Source organism: Rhinoderma darwinii, chromosome 5, assembly GCF_050947455.1.
Source record: "Rhinoderma darwinii isolate aRhiDar2 chromosome 5, aRhiDar2.hap1, whole genome shotgun sequence".
Classification (NCBI taxonomy): Eukaryota; Metazoa; Chordata; class Amphibia; order Anura; family Rhinodermatidae; genus Rhinoderma; species Rhinoderma darwinii.
In genome coordinates, this window is record NC_134691.1 from 269923014 (window position 1) to 269944875 (window position 21862).

General features: G+C 43.6%; 2 protein-coding genes across 2 annotated transcripts in view; both read left to right on the forward strand.

Moving 5' to 3' along the window:
* The window catches only part of LOC142652591 (uncharacterized), a 106507-nt gene extending 94105 nt beyond the window's left edge, over positions 1 to 12402 (forward strand). Inside the window, exon 28 of the mRNA XM_075828246.1 lies at positions 12277 to 12402. Coding sequence (XP_075684361.1) covers positions 12277 to 12402 — 126 coding nt within the window. The remainder of the gene's footprint in view (positions 1 to 12276) is intronic.
* Positions 12403 to 16708: 4306 nt separating this feature from the next.
* Positions 16709 to 21862, forward strand: part of LOC142652907 (collagen alpha-1(VI) chain-like) — a 59566-nt gene continuing 54412 nt past the window's right edge. The window contains exon 1 of the mRNA XM_075828601.1: positions 16709 to 16837. Within this exon, the coding sequence (XP_075684716.1) occupies positions 16724 to 16837 (114 nt within the window). The 5' untranslated portion in view covers positions 16709 to 16723. The remainder of the gene's footprint in view (positions 16838 to 21862) is intronic.

Genomic DNA, 21862 nt, shown 5'->3' on the forward strand with positions numbered 1-21862 from the left:
CTACGAATACCTAGTGATGCCCTTCGGACTGTGTAATGCTCCCGCAGTATTTCAGGAGTTCGTTAATGATATCTTCCGGGATCTACTCTATGTCTGTGTTGTTGTTTATCTCGATGATATTTTGACTTTCTCCCCAGATCCGACGACTCATCGGAGGCATGTCCGTCGGGTTCTACTACGATTGAGGTAGAATCATTCATACGCCAAGTTTGAGAAGTGCGTCTTTGAGAAGAGTTCTCTGCCCTTCCTGGGTTACATCATCTCGGATCAAGGCCTCAAGATGGATCCTGAGAAAGTGAAGGCTGTCCTGGAGTGGCCACGTCCTCAAGGCTTAAGGGCCATACAGCGGTTCCTGGGTTTCGCCAATTTCTACCCGCAGTTTATTCCTAACTTCTCTGACGTCTTCCATCTCGACCCTTACCAGGAAAGGTGTGAACGACATGGTGTGAACTCCAGAGGCAGAGTCCGCATTTATTAGCCTCAAGAGAGCCTTCACTTCAGCCTCAATCCTCCATCATCCTGACGTATATCGTCAGTTCTCACTGGAAGTGGACGCTTCCTCTGTTGGTGCAGGTGCACTTCTGTTCCAGAGGAGCTCCAAAGGAAAGGCAGTAGTATGTGGCTACTACTCTAGACTGTTTTCTTCTGCTGAGCGCAATTACTCCATTAGAGATCGGGATCTGCTGGCCATCAAATTGGCTCTGGAGGAGTGGAGACATCTTCTGGAGGGCGCTGCTCACCCAATCCTGATCTTCACCGACCACAAGAATCTTACTTACCTTCAGTCCGCTCAAAGACTGAATCCTCGTCAAGCCAGGTGGTCGCTGTTCTTCACCCGTTTTCTGTTTGTGCTCCACTACCGTCCCGCGGACAAGAATGTGAGGGCCGATGCCCTGTCCAGGTCGTTTGAGACGGAAGACACGGTGGAGTCCCTTCAGACCATCATAGACCCGTTCTGCATTGTCACTGCTAATCCTCTGCAGGTTACAGACATCCCTCCTGGGAGGACTTTTGTTCCGTTGGCAGACAGGAGAAGAATTCTCCGCTGGGGACATAGTTCTAAACTTGCTGGGCACGCTGGTGTCCGTAAAACCCGAGACCTGATTGCTCGTCACATTTGGTGGCCCACGCTACCTAAAGATGTTCTGGACTTTGTCTCTTGTTGCACGGTGTGTGCCTCTAACAAAGTGACTCACTCCAAGCCTGCCGGCCTGCTTCAACCTCTGCCTGTACCCAATGCCCCCTGGCAGCACATTGCGATGGACTTCGTCACAGACCTTCCCCCCTCAGCAGGATGTAACACTGTCTGGGTGGTGGTGGACCGGTTCTCTAAGATGGCTCATTTTATCCCGCTGACCGGCCTACCTTCTGCTCTTCGTCTGGCGAGTCTCTTCATTCTACACATCTTTCGCTTGCATGGCTTGCCTCTTCACATCGTGTCAGATCGGGGTGTTCAGTTTACCTGTAAGTTCTGCAGAGCCCTCTGTAAACTCCTGGATGTGAGTTTGGACTTTTCATCTGCCTATCACCCACAGTCCAATGGGCAAGTTGAGAGGATCAACCAGATCATGGAAAATTATCTCCGCCACGTCATCTCTTCACAGCACGATAACTGGGTACAGCTTCTTCCATGGGCCGAGTTTTCATACAACAACCACACAAGTGAGTCCACCACTTCCACTCCGCTTCACATCGTGTACAGTCAACATCCCAGAGTCCCTCTTCCTGTGTCGACTTCATCTCAGGTACCCGCAGCTGACTCTGCATATGGGGACTTCCTGCAAATCTGGCAATAGACCCGGTCCTCTATTTTGCTGGCGGTAGATCGCATGAAGCGAAAGGCAGATACTAAGAGAAGAGAGCCACCTCAGTATCTTCCTGGGACTAAAGTCTGGCTGTCCTCTCGGAACATTCGCTTGAGGGTGCCTTCATACAAGTTTGCTCCCATGTTCCTTGGTCCTTTCGAGATCCGGCAACAAATCAACCCTGTCTCCTATAAGCTGCGGCTGCCTCCTACCCTCAGAATCCCTAACTCCTTCCATGTGTCCCTCCTGAAACCAGCGGTCCTGAACCGCTACAGCAAGACTTCTAGTTCCACAGTTGCTTCCAGCGGTCCTTCTGATGTATTCGAGGTAAAGGAGATCCTGGACTGCAAAAGGGTAGGAGGAAGGACTTTCTATTTGGTGGACTGGAGAGGGTTTGATCCTGAGGAGAGGTCCTGGGAGCCAGAAGAGAACCTCAGCGCTTCTGCTCTTATTAAAAAGTTCCTCTCTCACTCTGGCCACAAGAAGAGGGGGCGTAAGAGGGGGGATACTGTAGCGTCCATGGCCGCGGGCCGTCAGATTTACTCACCTCCCGACGCCCGCAGCCATGGATCTGTGAGCGCTGGTCTCCGTCTCCCTCCTAGGAGACGCCAGCACTCACTTCCGCTCCGTTCGGCTGTGTCCCGTAGGGTGCGCGCGCACGCTCGCGCCCGGCCTTAAAGGGCCAGCACGCGCAAATAGGAAATCGTCATCATCATCAACTGCCACGATTTCCTGGTCTATAAGAAGGCCCCTGGCCTTCTAATCCTTGCCTGAGCGTTGTTAGTTTTCCCAGTCTGTCTTGCAAATGGTCCCTTAGTGTTTCCCGTTCCTGTTGTTACCCGTGCCTTGTTCCCCGTTCCTGTTTCCCGTGCTTTGCCTTAGTATCAAGTCGTGCCACGTCCTGTGTCATCTGCCACATCCTGTGTCATCTGCCACGTCCTGTGTCATTTGCCACGTCCAGAGGAATCTGCCACGTCCTGTGGAATCCGCCACGTCCTGTGTCATCTGCCACGTCCGGAGGAATCCGCCACGTCTGGCGCAACTTGCGGCTCCTGTGTCATCCGCCACGTTTGGCGCCATCTGCTGCACCCATCTCATCTGTGCCAGAGCTTCGGTCACCGTCTGGACTATCCAGGTACCCTTGTGTGGGACATTGTATTTCTGGGGTGTCCTGTTGTTTGGCCAGCTGCCTTCCCGCTACGGCGGTACGGCCTAGTGGGTCCACTAACCCGCTTCGTGACACTTGTTACGTGGTTTAATTATTTTAATTGTCTTCAGTGCTGGATAGAGGGAAGGGGCTGCCGATTAGTGAAGTGCAATATAGCAGAGAAAACGGGTCCGTAAATACGGGTGGAATACGAGTGACAACGGACCCGTATTTACAGGCACGGGTCTGTAAATACAGGTGGAATACGGGTGACAAAGAACCCGTATTTACGCCAGTATTTACGGGAGGGAAAAAATACGGCCGTGTGCATGGGGCCTAAGGCACTGTGCAATATATATACTATACGGACAAAATAAATTGGGACACCCAAGCATTACGCTTACAGGAGCTTTAATGACATCCCATACTAAATCTATAGGCATTAATATGGAGTTGCTAAAACAGCTTCCTCTCTTCTGGGAAGACTTCTAAAATATTTGGGAGTGTGTATGTGGGTATATTTGCCCATTCATCCTGAAGAGCATCTGTGAGGTCAGGCACTGATGTTGGAGGAGATGACCTGGCTTGCAATCTCTGTTCTAGATCATCCCAAAGATGTTCGGTGGGGTTGAGGTCAGTGCTCTGGATGGACCAGTCAGGTTCTTACACACCAAACTCTCCCAACCATGCCTTTATGGACCGACATTGCCTTGTGCATTGAGCACAATCATGCTGAAATAGCTGTAAAACCCCATCAATGCATGGTCTTAATGATGAAATGTCTTGGTTTATAATATAGACTTAGAGAAGATAAATAAAAAAAAGTATCTTCTTATTGGCTTCTTTTGTTAGACATCTTGTGGGATTCATGGTTACCGGGCAGTTTCTCTGTTTAGAAGAAATACCACATTGTAACAAATTCCAGACGATGCCAGCTTAAAGTAATCTGGGCTTATTTACACGAACGTAGGTCAAATCTGTTCGGGACCCGATTCTACAGATCCCTTACAGACTTGAGTCTATTGAAGGATCGGTGAAAACGGGCAAAAAACATGTCCTATTTTTTCACTGGCCGTTCACATGGTCCGTTAAAACAACGGCAATGTGAATAGCCACATAGAAATACATTCATTTTAATACAGCCGTGTGATGGCCGTTAAAAAAACGTCCGTCACGTGGCCAATTAGGTTGTTCGTGTGAATAACCTCTTAGTCTGTATAAGAAATTAAATCCGGATAAAATACAAGGATATTTACTCTTCTTCTGTAAATACAAACATCAAGATAGGAATGTGGTTGAATAAAACATTACTACTACTATACACAAACATCTTCACATGCCACTGTTTCTTTTTTCAATGTCTTTCACATTTAAATAAAATAATCTTATTAAACATAAAATGCAAGGGATCACTAAAAATCCCGTGTGTTCCCTGAGAGCCAGCTCTGCTACATGTAACAATTCTCCAGCCCATGGCCCTCACTAGATGACACAAAGTATAGACATGACCATGGGATTACAGAGCTCGCCCCATTTCGAACCCTTTTGCTTAACCTTCCCTTCCTGTCCACCCCCTTTCTTGCTTCCAGGCCTTTTTCCACCCTCCCATGTCACTCTCCCATCCCCAGTGAGACACACGAGACAGTGGGTTGGAAAATTTCGGCCACAGCAGCCATTTTATTAACAAATTTACATGAACATAAAACATAACTTTATAAATAACATTACTAGGAAAGGGGAAGTCCTTGGAGCTCCAAAACTTTGGCGCCTAACTGCCCCCTGTATAGCTACTTACCCCCAGCCGTCTCCCTACAGGCTCAGAGGCACCTTTCTGCTCCGCAGTTGGCTTGCCAAGTATGTAAAACCACTCCCCGGGACACCACCCAGCAGGAGTCCAAAATACGCCCATCTCCATGAGCAATTATGTATTTGTTAGGGACCATACCTCTGATGAATCCCCCACTTCAAATTACCACCAACTCCAAGGACCCCCCAATCCGCCAACAAAGCCACCGTGACTCCGCTCCTACCAGTCACCACCAGCCGACTCCTGTAAAAGAAAAAACACCAGCAGCAACAAGGAATCCACATCGCTAAACAAAACATAACACCTGTCCTTAAGGGAGGGCGGGCGGGACAAGGTCTAAACTGTTTTCCTGGGGCGTGAATGGCGCGAACCTGTCCCTCACCCTTCCTATATGCCCTCTGTTATCCTCGCCCCCCTTCTCCTCCACCTTCCTCCCCCTCCTCCATTTGAACTTTTCACCTCATTCCTTCTCCCCTGCAACCCTGGTCATGTCTGCCTCCCCCAATCACTTCTTGATGTGTCCGGCTGTTTCTGATCATGTATACTGATTCTGTCAAATTTATACTGTGCAAATGCATGCTTACACATAGCCATATGTGTGATCCATCCTAAAAGCATAGCAGCCTATGCGTCTAAAATGGAAATTACACTTTCATCAAACTTTTGATATATCATAGAGACATATCAAAAGTTTGGATTGTGGGGGTCTGGGTGCTGAGATCCTCACTGTTGCTGAAACTAAGGTGCAGAAGCGCTTTGCTTCTTCGGCTGAGATCAGTGCTCATTGTCCGGCTGAAGACGGCTCACATAGAACGTCCATGTAAGTCATTTTCAGCTTAAGGGTATATTCACACAAAGCGGATACGCTGTGTAAAAGTAAACAGCGTATCTGCCCTGTGCACCGCTGGGAATTCCAGCTGAAAAACTGCACCAAATTGTGGTGCAGGTTTTTGGCCAGAATATCCGCTGCAGAAAACTGCACAGCAAAAAAATGGATACTTACCACGGTGGCGCGTTTCTCCGACGTATTGACGCTCTGCAGCCCTGGGATGACGTTTCAGCCCATGTGACCACTGCAGGATGTGATTGGCTGCAGTGGTCACATGGGATGAAACGTCATGCCAGGAGGCTGGCCTGGACGAAAAAACACTGACTTCTGGGTAAGTATAATATAAATTTTTTCCTGAAATGCGTTTTTTGCGGCGGAATCGATGCGATTCCGCTGCAAAAAATGCAACATCTGCTATTTGTTGCGAGTTTTACCTCCAATTGAATTCAATGGGTAAATCCTGCAGCAAATAAGCAGCGTTTACGCAAATACAATTGACATGCTACGGATTAAAAAACGCACTACAGGTCAATTTCTGAACGTTTTTTTCCGCTCAGCATTTACAGAGTGTGTGGATGAGATTTGTTCAAATCTCATCCACTTTGCTGCTACTGTATTATACTGCGGATTTTCCGCGACAAAATTCCAAAATCCGTTGCGGCACATCCGCAGTATCTACGCTACGTGTGAACTGACTCTGACAGGGAGCGCCGTTCACAGCCAAAGGTGCCGGGGGCTCAGTTGAGGCATAACTACAGCTTTACTGTTCAGTGCACTTAACCAGAAAATTTTGATATAAAAAATTAGCTTAAATAATCTGTTTCCAAAAAACAAAATTCGAGCAGTACTACCAGATAGCATTGTCAGAAAACACGCTGTTGTACAGAGCAAAGCATAACATTAGAGATCAAACTAGAAATAGTCAAGACTGCATTTCGATAAAAGGAAGGATGTACATATGGAAAATCCCAGTCTGTGACAAATCCGCAACATGTGAACTTGTTTTTTTATTACTACATCCTGTAATCTCATTCACCAAACATACTTCATTTAAAATTATATTGTAAGTCAACACTCTATTCAGGGTCTCTAGCAAGTACAGCAACTTGCATTGCTCTTCTCATTCCTGTAGACGAGGGTGTCATTAATGGTATATATTAGGTCAAAAAAATATTGGAAAAATGTATATTGTGTGGGAATGCAAAGTTGTTGTCCCGGTGCCAACCCCTCAGATCCCAGCTGCCATAAATTAAACCATTGAGCTGGTTATTTGCTATGATTTACACGTCCGCATGACTCAAGTAAGTAGAGTCGTGTAATGTACTATTCTCTTGATTGAAAACTTTACCTATAAATAAAATAGACACCGGAAACAGAGTTGGATTTTAATGGCCACAGCAGCCGTTTTATTACGTCCAGAAAAAACAACAAATTCTTAACTTTTATAAGATATTCAATAAACCGTGAAGTCCCACAAGGAATTCGAACCATAAATAACTAAAACACGACCATATCAGGGTCATAAAATAAAAACATTTTTCCTAACATGGAAAAAGACAGGGGCAAGTCCTTGAAGCTACACACATGTACCTTGATCATCTGCCTACACCAATTCCTTACCCCCAGCCGTAACCCGGCTCGGAGGCACCGATTACCTCTGCAGATGACCACTAATATATCACTAAGCCTTCCAAGGGATAACACCCTATGAAGCCGTCTCCCAAGTAAACGGAGGGTGCCTCCCGTGATGCATCCCCACCACTGTTTTTTACTTACTTCAAGGACTCCCCCCGCAGCTGCCATGACAACACATACAAACAAAAGACACCCATACTCAACCAATCACGAGATACAGCTACTAACCACCCACTCACTCAACCTAAAACAGCAAATAAAAGAAAATCTAAGATTAGGGCGGGCGGGGAACATTTTGCTGCTTCCTTGTCCCAACACGCAGTGACTGAGAAGAGGGCGAGAAGGTAAGTACAGCCCACTAAAAAAATCCTTCCCTATCCCCTCTCCTAGCCCTCTCTTTAACCCTTCCCTATACTCAGGGGCGTAGCTAGAGGCTCATGGGCCCCGATGCAAAAATTCTTACTGGGCCCCCCCCCCGCAAACTTCTCATGGCCTAAGTGACCCAACAATGCGGCACTAGCAGCCGGGGCGTCACTAAGGCTGGGTTCACACACACTATTTACGGACGTAATTCGGGCGTTTTAGCATTGAATTACGTCCGAAAATGCGGCTCAAAAGCGTCGGCAAACATCTGCCCATTCATTTGAATGGGTCTAACGATGTTCTGTGCCGACGGTCATTTTTTTTACGCGCCGCTGTCAAAAGGCGGCGCGTAAAAAAGTGCCTGTCACTTCTTCAGACGTAAATGGAGCCGTTTTCCATGGAAAACCAGCTTCAATTACTTTCGTAATGGACGCAGCAAAAGACGCCTGCACATGCCATTACGGCTGAAATTACGGTGCTGTTTTCTCCTGAAAACAGCACAGTAATTTCAGCCGTAACAGACGCTGCCATGTGAACATACCCTCAGGGCTTAAAATGTCCGGGAAATAGCCCCAATACATGTGTCCGCCCCAAAAAAAAGTGTGTATATGAGACAGCATAGCATATCTATAGCACTACGACCCTATAAACTATGGATAGGATTAGATACAGTGGCTGAGCACAGTATCACACATGATAGGATTAGATACAGTGGCTCAGAAGGCAGTATCACACATGATAGGATTAGATACACAGCTCAGCAGACCGTATCACACATGATAGGATTAGATACAGTGGCCCAGCAGACAGTATCACACATGATAGGATTAGATACAGTGGCTCAGCAGACAGTACCACACATGATAGGATTAGATACAGTGGCTCAGCAGACAGTACCACACATGATAGGATTAGATACAGTGGGTCAGCAGACAGTATCACACATGATAGGATTAGATACAGTGGCTCAGCAAACAGTACCACACATGATAGGATTAGATACAGTGGCTCAGCAGACAGTATCACACATGATAGGATTAGATACAGTGGCTCAGCAGACAGTATCACACATGATCGGATTAGATATAGGGCCCAGCAGACAGTATCATACATGATTGGATTAGATACACAGCTCAGCAGACTGTATCACACATGATAGGATTAGATACAGGGCCCAGCTCGCTGACATTGCGGCTCCAGCGCTGGACCCAGGATAGGTAAGAATAATAATTTTGCTTCTTTATGTGTTACTGATTATTTTTGTGTGTTTGTGTTTTTTTTACAGGTTCGGTTGTTGGACTTCGGATACGAGGACTTCAATGACGGCGTTTTTTTTATTCTCAATAAAATGGTTAATGAGGGTTGTGTTTATTTTATTTCAATAAAATATTTTTTCTATGTGCTTGTATCTTTTTAAACTTTATTATCACCGCCTTAGTAATGGCCGCTGGCTGATTGACTACCTCCATTACTAAGGCGAGGCTTAATGTTAGCCGGTGCAGAGGCTACACTAACCCCCATTATTACCCCGGTACCCACCGCCACCAGGGGTACTGGGAAGAGCCGGGTACAAACCAGTACCCGACCATCTGTAGTGACGGGCAGGCACCGGGGTGGCCGCAGGCTGGTAGTATTAGGCTGGGGAAGGCCAAAAACAGTGGCCCTTCCCACCCTTGTAATGCTGCCTGCTGCTGCTGTGTTGTATCTGGCTGGTTATGAAAATTGGGGGGGACCAGACATCATTCTTTCCAATTATTTTTTTTTAAATGACGTGGGGTCCCCCCCATTTTCATAACCAGCCAGATACAATAAAGCAGCAGCAGGCAGCATTACCAGGATGGGAAGGGCCACTGTTTTTGGCCTTTCCCCTCCTGATAATACCAGCCTGCGGCCACCCCAGTGGCCGACCATCACTACAGATGGTCAAGTACTGGATGGTACCCAGCTCTTCCCAGCACCCATGGTGGCGGTGGGTACCGGGGTAATAAAGGGGGTTAGTGTTAGCCTCTGCATCCGCTAACACTAAGCCCCGCCTTAGCAATGGATGCTGTCAATCAGCTGGCGGCCCTTACTAAGGCGGTTGTAATATAGTTTCAAAAAAAAACACAAAGACATAGAAATAATATTTTATTGAAATAAAAAAAACCCCCACACAACCCTCATTAACCATTTTATTAATAAAAAAAAAGCTGTCATCGAAGTAGTCCTGGAATCCGCCGTAGTCCAACGACCGAACCTGTAAGAAAACACAAAAAATGATTAGTAACACGTGTGTTAGGGTATGTGCACACGTAGTGACCAAAAACGTCTGAAAATCCAGAGCTGTTTTCAAGGGAAAACAGACCCTGCTTTTCAGACGTTTTTTGACCAACTCGCATTTTTCGCTGCGTTTTTCGCGCCGTTTTCCCAGCGTTTTTTACGTCCGTTTTTGGAGCTGTTTTCATTGGAGTCTATTAGAAAACAGCTCCAAAAACGTCGAAAGAAGTGTCCTGCACTTCTTTTGACGAGGCTGTATTTTTACGCGTCGTCGTTTGACAGCTGTCAAACGACGACGCGTAAATAACAGGTCGTCTGCACAGTACGTCTGCAAACCCATTCAAATGAATGGGCAGATGTTTGCCGACGTATTGTAGCCCTATTTTCAGACGTAAAACGAGGCATAATACGCCTCGTTTACGTCTGAAAATAGGTCGTGTGAACACAGCCTTAGGGTATGTGCACACACACTAATTACGTCCGTAATTGACGGACGTATTTCGGCCGCAAGTACCGGACCGAACTCAGTGCAGGGAGCCGGGCTCCTAGCATCATACTTATGTACGACGCTAGGAGTCCCTGCCTCGCTGCCGGACAACTGTCCCGTACAGAAAACATGTTTACAGTATGGGACAGTTGTCCTGCAGCGAGCCAGGGACTCCTAGCATCGTACATAAGTATGATGCTAGGAGCCCGGCTCCCTGCACTGAGTTCGGTACACTACTTGCGGCCGAAATACGTCCGTCAATTACGGACGTAATTAGTGTCTGTGCACATACCCTAAGGCTTGAGACAGGATCACAGATTGTGTGATCCTGTCTGCTGGGCCCTGTATCTAAGCCAATCACATGGTAGGCTTAGATACATGGCCCATGTGTGATACTGTCTGTGGGACCCTGTATCTAAGCCTACAGTGTGGTAGGCTTAGATACAGGGCCCAGCAGACAGGATCACGCATGGGCCATGTATCTAAGCCTACCATGTGATTGGCTTAGATACAGGGCCCAGCAGACAGGATCACACAATCTGTGATCCTGTCTCATGGGCCCCCTAAGCCTGCTACATCGTAGGCTTAGGGGTTGTGCAGTCCCTAAACATTGATGGCCTATCCACAGGATAGGCCATCAATAGCTGATGTGTCGCCCGGGACCCGCAAATCAGCTGTTTTGAAGGGGCCGCAGCACTCGTACGAGAGCTGCTCCCCTTCATTTCACTACTCGCCCACACTGTGAATCGCCGACACCGATTCACAGTGTGACCGGAATGAAGTGACAGGAATGAAGGGGAGCAGCTCTCGTACGAGTGCTGCGGCCCCTTCAAAACAGCTGATTGGCGGGTCCCGGGAGTCAGACCCGGCCAGTCAGGGCTAAGCTTACCTTCCTCTTCGGCCGCGGCGGGAGTTCTGTAGTCTCGATGCTGTGCGCGGCGGCATAGCGCTGTGACGTCATGCGCTGCGCACAGCGCTTGACATCAGGACCTCCGCTGCGATCCGGAACCAGGAAGGTAAGTAAAGTATGTTACTATAGTAACAGGGGCCCGCGGCCCGAGTTACCATAGTAACTTTTTATTGATGTGGTGCGGGGGGCCGTGGGCCCCCCTGGCTTCGGGGCCCGGTCGCAATTGCGACCGCTGCGACCCCTATAGCTACGCCAGTGCCTATACTGAAGGCCAATAACGCAACCCTGTCATTCTCTCCCTCCTAGCTTAGTCATGGAGGCCTCCCTTCATTGTTTTCTGTCTGCAGTACGGCCCCCTCTTTTCCTTCACACCTTTATACATAAGTACTAGGGAAACTAAGAACAGTGGTGGAGTATATAGCAACCAATCAAAATCCAACTTATATTTTGTAAGTAAAGGTTAGAAGATGAAGACATACATCTGACTGGTTTCTGTTGCCTACTGTTTATTATGTGAACTACATGGTATACGCTACCATATTACAGCTCTTCTAGTAGTACAGAGCTGTAATGTTACTCCCATAGACATCTATAGGTGGTTCTTCTGTACCCTTGTATACCTTTGATTTCATACAGAAGCATATGAGGGTTGAATTTAATATGAATCTTATAGAAAACATATAGTGGCATGTTCAATCGGATGTCGTATTATGGAGGTATCTCCCCTAGAAGCATTGCATAATACGTTGATGTAAAGAGGCCACTCTACAACACGGAGTGACTACGGCTCTGTAGTATGGAGCCTCTGGGACTCTGCATGCCTCCGCACAGGCTCTGTGGCACGCGGAAGAGGTGTGGGATCTGTACTGACTGACCATTCCTTTCATTTACTATTTTCCATACACATTCAATTCTGAACTCAGTGTGCGGTTGAATATATAAATCATTTGGTTGATCTGTTTACTCTCTGAAGCTGTAAACAGCCTAATATATTTATGTTCTAGATAAATTGTTAACATTAAGCTTGTGTGTTGCAGGGTCCCCCCGGTATGCCAGGACTCCCAGGACCTAACGTATGTCAACTACACAACTTTACATATCTGTGGTCACAATTGTTTGTACTTTTAGCTTGGTTTAAACTCCTAATAGTTCAGATGGAATGAACCAAGCCATTGAATATTAACAGGTTCCTAGTAAATGACATATTATAATAAAATAGGCAACACACATGTAAAATTTCGGAAGTCAGTTACTTCAGGTCTGTGACAGGGAGAATAGCTGTCACATTTTACTGTTTATAGTGGCAGTACTACTCATTGTCACCAATAACAAGATATAAAGTTACCAATCTAAAAGTAGTAGCAATGAGGTAAAAGAATACGGGGATTAAGATACATACAATGCCGCCTCAATATGGTAATAACTTCATCATTGGGGGGCTGTATTTTCATCTCACATTGTACACAGTGTACATTGGCCAATGGCACTTCATAAAGGTCAGTGTTTGCGTAACACACATTATTGCATTGTAGTAGATGTGGGGCCCTCACCAGAAGACGCAGCTCACACACAGATGCATCTTGGGTACTTGGTCTGGCGATGGCAGAATGACTACTACTGTACAATTCAATAAGAGTCATGCTACCTTTTTGACTATAATCTTTTATTTTGCAACCAATTACTCAAGGGCTAATTTATAAAACATTTCACATGTAACACTGTCCCGTATAGTCAAATATAAGAGCACCAAAATACACACAGGACAAAATAATATTGAAAAAGTGATATATAAATCTTTATTGAATAAACATATAAAGGATAAAAAATAAAAAAAATACATGTAAAAAGGCAACAGATAACCCACAAAAAGTTGGCGGTGCAAATTCAATATAAAACTATTGCAGGCATAGTAAATGGACAGCGATAAATGTCCAGAAGTACCGTGTTATATAGCAGGCTACTGACTACTGTATATAATGCTGACAGCAAAACATATACAATGCATAAGAGACAAACAAAGCAGCCAGCAGGGAGCTATAGATGCAGAGTATACAGACCAGACACAGCACACCAGCCCCAACGCACGTTTCGCTATTTGATTCGTCCGTTTCACAGTTTGCGAAACATGCGTTGGTGCTGGTGTGCTGTATCTGGTATGTATACTCTTTGCATCTATAGCTCCCTATAGTAGTCACTAACCTGCTATATAACACGGTACTTATTATATATTGATGTCCAGTTACAGTGCTTGCAATAGATTTATATTGACCTTGCACCGCCAACTTTTTTTGGGTTATCTTTCGCCTTTTTACATGTATTTTAAGCATTTATTATCCGTTATATGTATATTCAATAAAGATTCATATCATTTTTTTTTTTCAATATTATTTTGTCCTGTATAATTTTTATTATCTAAATACAGAAGTTTCAAATGTCTGTGCGGATTCATTTCATAATATATTTTTATAGGGGTCACAGATCTGTTTTGTTGATATAGAGCTCAAAATCCCCTGCCTAACTTCACACATAGTGATATATAATAAAATGTTGGATCCAATTGAACTCGATGATAAATCTGTCTTCAGCAAGCTTGTAAACACCCCCTAGTGGTGGCTGTAGCTTACAAGGGGAATTACAGGGAGTGGTTGTCAGACAATTAATTTTAGTATTGAATTTTTTAATATTAAAATTCTTTGCAGTTATTCTGTATACAATTTTAAATGTTTCTAATAATCTTTTTTCTTTGGAACTGGTTGTTATCATTTCATAAATTCAGTTATACCAATGATTCACATTCACCATAAGAATACATTGTTTTTTAGGAGTGTGAAATACTCGACTACATCCAGAAAATGAGCTGTAAGTGATCCATTTTATTCAGTCTTGAAAATAAGATAAAAATGACATCTACTGGATTAAGAATACAGGGTGGGCCATTTATATGGATACACCTAAATAAAATGGGAATGGTTGGTGATATTAACTTCCTGTTTGTGGCACATTAGTATATGGGAGGGGGGAAACTTTTCAAGCTGGGTGTTTACCATGGCGGCCATTTTGAATTCGGCCATTTTGTATCCAACTTTAGTTTTTTCAATGGGAAGAGGGTCATGTGACACATCAAACTTATCGAGAATTTCACAAGAAAAACAATGGTGTGCTTGGTTTTAACGTTACGTTATTCTTTCATGAGTTATTTACAAGTTTCTGACCACTTATAAAATGTGTTCAAAGTGCTGCCCATTGTGCTGGATTGTCAATGCAACCCTCTTCTCCCACTCTTCACACACTGATAGCAACACCGCAGAAGAAATGCTAGCACAGGCTTCCAGTATCCGTAGTTTCAGTTGCTGCACATCTCGTATCTTCACAGCATAGACAATTGCCTTCAGATGACCCCAAAGATAAAAGTCTAAGGGGGTCAGATCGGGAGACCTAGGGGGCCATTCAACTGGCCCACGACGACCAATCCACTTTCCAGGAAACTGTTCATCTAGGAATGCTCGGACCTGACACCCATTATGACATAAATAACTCATGAAAGAATAAAGTAACGTTAAAACCAAGCACACCATTGTTTTTCTTGTGAAATTCTCGATAAGTTTGATGTCTCACATGACCCTCTTCCCATTGAAAAAACTAAAGTTAGAAACAAAATGGCCGACTTCAAAATGGCCGCCATGGTCAACACCCAGCTTGAAAAGTTTCCCCCCTCCCATATACTAATGTGCCACAAACAGGAAGTTAATATCACCAACCATTCCCATTTTATTTAGGTGTATCCATATAAATGGCCCACCCTGTAGTTATCTTGTTACCAGGCTGGGCACTATGAGCTACAGGCATCTTTCATATGCCATCGAAGTAACAAACCGAACAATACCCCAATTGGTATTAGTGGTCCTAGTGACTAATTTTAACCATCGAAGTCTAGAATTAGCAGTATATATAGTTGCTATGTACTAATCCTCTGTCAGGGTTGCTGTACCTGTGTTGTTTTCAGATCATACTAAAGTTTGGCTAGTGTGAATAAAAATACGTCTGTCTTTTAAAATCAATTAACAGTTGATAAGAAATGTAATCAAGATGGAGCAGAGCTGAATTTGCCATGTTTAGATGTAGCAGAGATGAAGCTTGTATATTGTTTGTTTTGTACATCATGATAACTTAGGGTATTCCCATCTTATAAAGTGATGACATATCACTAGGATATGCCATCACTGTATGATCGCGGGGGTCTGACCTCTGGGACCCCCACTGATCTTGATTTAGCACTGTGTCTCTTTCACTGTTTTTCCCTGCACAGCAGTGCCTCGGCCACCCACTGAGCAGGGAACTACAGCACAGCGCCATTCTAGTGACAGGGGCTAGCTGAAGTTCCCTGCACTGACGGGTGGCCGATAGAGCCACTGTGCAAAAAAAACTAAATTAGAAGGGCACTAAATCAGTGGCTCCGGCCCATTCATTCTCAGGATCGGTTAGGGTCCAAGAGGTCAGGCCCCCATTATCATAAAGTGATAGCATTTCCTAGTAGATCAGCACAGTTTTCATTTTGACTACGGGGAAAGCACTTTCATTGTTAATGGCCGCGCGGTTATGCAGCCAAAAGTCAGTTTACTGCGCAGCCAATTACAACGAAAGTGCTTCTCCCTGCGTCCGCACCGTGAGAACCCAATCTATAGAATGGGAATAAAGGCATTTTAAATGCATTGTCCACTTCAGACAACCTCTGTCCAGCAGTCACGTTCCCTGATGAGCTGATCACGGGGTTCCTTCTTCTTGGCCGCCTGTTATAGTTGGGAATAGGCCTCTATTATTTATTTTACCATAGTCCTATGCTAAAAAAAAACACTCACTACACAATGAAATCGCAAAAAGTGCTGCCAAATGATATCACAAAACTTACACTAAACTCCACATATATATATATATATATATATATATATATATATATATACATACACCTATATACACACATTTCTTTTACATGACTATTAAAATAACCATGTCATTTTTCTTTTCATTTTACAGCTTGTTGTGGTGAGTCAAACCAAACTCTTTATATCCTGACAAGACCTTGGTTCTTCTTCACCAGCACCATCTATTTCCATGTGTGGTCTTCATTTCATAAAGTATTAAATATCTCAATATTTGGCATTCGTTTGACACTTCTGTCACATCAATAGTCAGTTCAGCTCTGGAACTCTTCTTCCTTCCCTTGTTATTTCTGGCATTATGCCCAACTGTTTCTGTTTCTTCGTCTCACATGATGCCACTGTCCTGACCTCACTACAATAGGCACATCTGTTACATATATATATATATATATATATATATATATATATGTAGAACATTAAAAATAATAATCTCTTAATTACATTTAGTCTCCAGCTCAGATCTCTTTATTCCTAGTCTGTCTTTGATTTGACCTTGTCATTTGGTATTTATTACTATCTCTGTACAGAATGCCCATGTGGACCAGTTATGCTGCTCTTTGTTCTGGACAGTTCTGAAAGTGTGGGACTCAATAACTTTACTCTGCAGAAGGAATTTATCCTCCGTGTGATCACCAAAATGACCAAACAAGGCAGAAAAACGGTACACTGCACAGAGGCAGAATATACATGTCAAAAATGCTCATACACTAAAAACCTCTACAAAAAATTGTTCAGAAACAAAATGCAAAAACATACAATAATTGTGTTCTCTATGCATTTTTTGCCAAAAGGTTTATGGGAGAAAAATGCATAAAAAAAAAACAATTAGGCTGGGTTCCCACGTAGCATAAACAGAATTCTACCAGAAAATTCTGCAGCATTTACAGTAGTAGCAAAGTGGATAAGATTCAGAAAACCTCATGCTCACGCTGCGGGAAAAAAATCGCAGCGTAAACGTTAATAAATTAACCTGCAGTGTGGAATTTAAATCCACAACATGTAAATTTATGCTGCATTTTTGATGAATTTCTGTTGCAGGTTTTCCACATTGAATTCAATGGGATTGCAAAACTTGCAACAGAAAGCTAAATGTTGTGACTTTTGCGGCAAAATCGCAGCGGTTTCGGCGCAAAAATCACAACTCAAGAAAAAAAAAATCATCCTTACCCAGAACACCCTCCTTCTTCCTGCAATACGGCCTCCTGGGATGACGTTTCATGCCATGTGTCCGCTGCAGCCAATTACAAGCTGCAGTGTCACATGGCCTGCAATGTCATACATGGAGGCCGGACTACACGCAGAGGGGGTAAGTATGAACGGCTTTTTTTTTTTCACAGCGCTGATTTCCGCAGCAGAAACTCCACAATGTGGTGTGGTTTTTCAGACGGAAGGTGCTGCGGTTTTCAGGTCAGATACACTGCACAGTTTTTGCACAGAGTATCCAACCTGTGGGAACCTCTTCTTAGAGTGTGTTGCAATAATAAAAATCAGTTCCATGCATCTAAATGGAGATGTTTACACAAATCCGCCTGAATAAAGACGCTTAAATCAATTTTATTTATTTATAAGTAACCTAAAAACTAGGCAAAAAAAGCCAAAAATTCTCTCCAAAAAAGTTTCAGGCTGAATTCACTGGATGTGATATTCACAGGAAGCATTGGACATCCCAATGCACATTGATCTGTCGATAGTATTAACTTCACCATTCAGTATCAAGAGAGCAAATATTGCAGATCCCTGCCTGGACTAATATTATAAGTCTAACATCTACTTAAATAATGGTCTAAAGAACACCTAACGCAATTCTACATCCCCTAGTGCTATGGATGTTTCCACAGAGGTGCATATAATTCATTTAGGCGTATGTTTCCCCCCACCTCCCTTTCTTCAATATTTTTATTTATTTGCTTTCCGGTTTTCCGACGGAATCAATAGCGGAGTCGACGGACGGAAATGAACGGTGATGTGAACAGGCCCTTAGATTGATATATCCGTCTTGTAGTACGCTGCTACTTGGCCGCTTGGTGGTTCCCATGGTAACTTTTGCTATGCGTTGGTTGGTTGACCTACGAGTCAGGAACTAGGACGTGTCGGCTGGAGCAGACACACGTCAGCCGGACCTGTATACTGCTCTGATTGGTCCAGATAGGGCTCGTTCTGCCTTTAATGGGCGGGGAAGCCTCAAATAGCCGGCTTCTCACCACGCGTGCTGCGGTGAGACATCTGTGCCGTCACTGACATCTGCATAACAGGGGGGCTTTTCACATGCACAAAACAGTGTAATAGCTGCCCCTGTTGTGAATTATATGCACCACTGTGGAAACATCCATAGCACTAAGGGATGTAGAAACGCGTTAGGTGTTCTTTAGACCATTATTTAAGTAGATGTTAGACTTATAATATTAGTCCAGGCAGGGATCAGCAATATTTGCTCTCTTGATACTGAATGGTGAAGTTGACAGGTCAATGTGCATTGGGATGTCCAATGCTCCATGTGAAAATCACATCCAGTGAATTCCCTACCTGGCTAGCCTAAAACTTTTTGGGAGATAATTTTTGTCTTTTTTGCCTAGTTTTTGGGTTACTTATAAATAAAATAGTTTAAAGCGTCTTTATTCAGGCGGATTTGTTTAAATTTCGATGCAATATTACATTTCTGAGTAATATACTATTGTTGTTGATAAATGGAGATGTTGCAGGAGCATGTGCATGGATTTCTGCAAGCCAATTTAGATTAATGGGACATCTGCCATTAATCTGCCATGTTTGAACATACTTTAATAGGGCATGCTGTTTTCAAAAACCTTTTAAAAATTAACGCAGCATGCCCGAATACTTGCAGTTTTCAACCACACTGTGTAAATGACATTTCATAGAATCCCATTTACTACAGCGGCCAACAATGTATTGACCCCGCTACTTGTGAATATAGTGTAATAGTAGCCCATTATTTTACTAATTACAGCAAGGGATATATGAAAAAAAATTAACATGATACAACAATATAATATATTACTTGTTTTAATAGGTTATTTTCACACCCCATAGTGATGGTGTACGTTCAGCGTAAGGGTATGTGCACACACACTAATTACGTCCGTAATTGACGGACGTATTTCGGCCGCAAGTAGTGGACCGAACACACTGCAGGGAGCCGGGCTCCTAGCATCATACTTATGTACGATGCTAGGAGTCCCTGCCTCTCCGTGGAACTACTGTCCCGTACTGAAAACATGATTACAGTACGGGACAGTTGTCCTGCAGCGAGGCAGGGACTCCTAGCATCGTACATAAGTATGATACTAGGAGCCCGGCTCCCTGCACTGTGTTCGGTCCGGGACTTGCGGCCGAAATACGTCCGTCAATTACGGACGTAATTAGTGTGTGTGCACATACCCTAATACTCTCAACACACAGTGCATTCAAAAAGTCTTCAGACCCTTTCACTTTTTTCACATTTTGTTATGTTGAGGCCTTGTGCTAAAATAAAATATGCAAGTTTTTCCCCATCATTCTGCACTCAATACCCCCTAATGACAAAGTGAAAACAGAATTTTTAATTTTTTTGCACATTTTATAAAAATTAAAAACTTAAATTTCGCATGTACATAAGAATTCAGACCCTTTGCTATGACACTTGAAATTTAGCTCTGGGGGCCTCCATTTTCTCTAAATCATCTTTGAAATGTTCTCTAAATCATCTTTGGAGTCCACTTGTGGTAAATTCATTTAATTGGACATGATTTGGAAAGACACACCCCTGTCTATATAAGGTCACACAGCTGACAATGCATATCAGAGCAAAAACCAAGCCATGAGGAGGAAAGAACTGCCTGCAGAGCTCAGGGACAAGATTGTGTGGAAGCACAGATCCGAAGCAGGGTACAAAAAAATTTTCTGCTGCAGTGAAAGTTCCCAAGAGCAAAGTGGCTTCCATAATTCTTAAATGGAAAAAGTTTGGAAAAACCAGGACTCTTCCTAGAGCTGGCTGCAAACCCTGTGGCATCATACCCAAGAAGACTGGAGGCTGTTATCGCTGCCAAAGGTGCTTCAACTAAGTACTGAGTAAAAGGTCCGAATACTTATGTCCGTGCAATATTTTCGTTTTTCCTTTTCAATAAATTATTACTAACATTCTGTTTTCACTTTCTTATTATGGGGTATTGAGTGCAGAATGATGGGAAAAAAACAGAATTTTTTTTTATTTTAGCAAAAGGCCTCAACATAACAAAATATGAAAAAATGTAAAGGGTCTGAACTTTCCGAATGCATTGTATTTACTGAACATATTCATAGAGTATAATCGGCTGGTGTTCTTTTAGCACACATTCAGGCAATCTTTTTATTTTACTGACTTTGACAAGCATAGTACAAGAGGATCCTGCAAAAATCTTATACTGCCTGTTATACATTTTTTACAATGTGCGCAAATGTAATTTGTATGAGCAACACTTTCAGCTTATATATTGGGAGATTTCTCCGGCATATATGCTAAACATTCACCACAAACAGGATGTGAACAGAGCTTTTGTGTTTTTTTACAGTAGGATATTATCAGTGATTTCTTACTGGAAACTAAGTAATAATAGAATACACATACATATTTAATTTTTCTTTGGTTGAAGAAGGACATCTAGTGGTGCATTGTTAATAAACTTCGTGACAAGAACAAGCATTAAACATTAAAAAAACTGCATAGTAATTGCAAAGATATACAGTATACACACATATAGAAATACAAGAAAATGTGACATCAGCCGTGTAAGGTTTATAAAGTGATGTGTATTGATTAGTTTCATGGATTGTTAAGTGAAATTCTATATGCAAATTCATTATCATATAAATAACAAAAATAAAATGCATAGTGCCAATCCCAAAGACGTAAACAAGCGTCTATAGTAACATGGATCCTTTGGGTTGGTCTCCACAACATACCTGTCTACAACATGTAAAACTTTACTGTCATGCACAATGAAGAACGTTTGCACTGAACGGACATGAACATTGAACTTAAAGGGAATGTGTCGATAGAATTTTTTTTTTTTTTTAGTTAAACAATTATTATTTAAATGATTACACATTGTTTTAATTTTTTCACAAGTCAGGAAATATTATAAATTAAATTCTAATTTATAACATTTCCATGTGCTGGTCACTAGAGGGAGCAGTTCAAAAAAAGCAGCATGGTCAATGTGGTAAAGCAACCTCATTGCTTTATGCTGCAAATTTGGGGTAGACACACTCGCTCTAGTGTCCTCAAACAATCCCCCCTCCCTTATTCTGGCTAGGTCCAGGAGAAGGAGGGGTTTGAATCTTCAAACCTCCTACACTGTGTGCCGCCATTTTCTGAGCGACTGCACAGTGTAGGAGGATTAGATACAGTGCCAAGCAGACAGTATAACACTAACATACACGAACATAAATTACCTGCTCCTGCTGCTGCCTCCGCTCCTATTCCTTGGGTCTTCGCTTCCTTGAACATATGGCCGGAAGCCGTGGCCCGGAAATTGTCATCTTACTGTCCGGCAGCGGCTTCCGGTCCACATGAAAATGGTGCCGGATTTCGCTCTGCTAACGAGCTTTGTTTTGGTCTGTGTGGGTGCGGCGCATCGCCGTTCCCACACAAACAGCATACGCTGCAGAGAATGGAACGGCTCCCGTTTGCATTCTCTATGGGGATGTATGT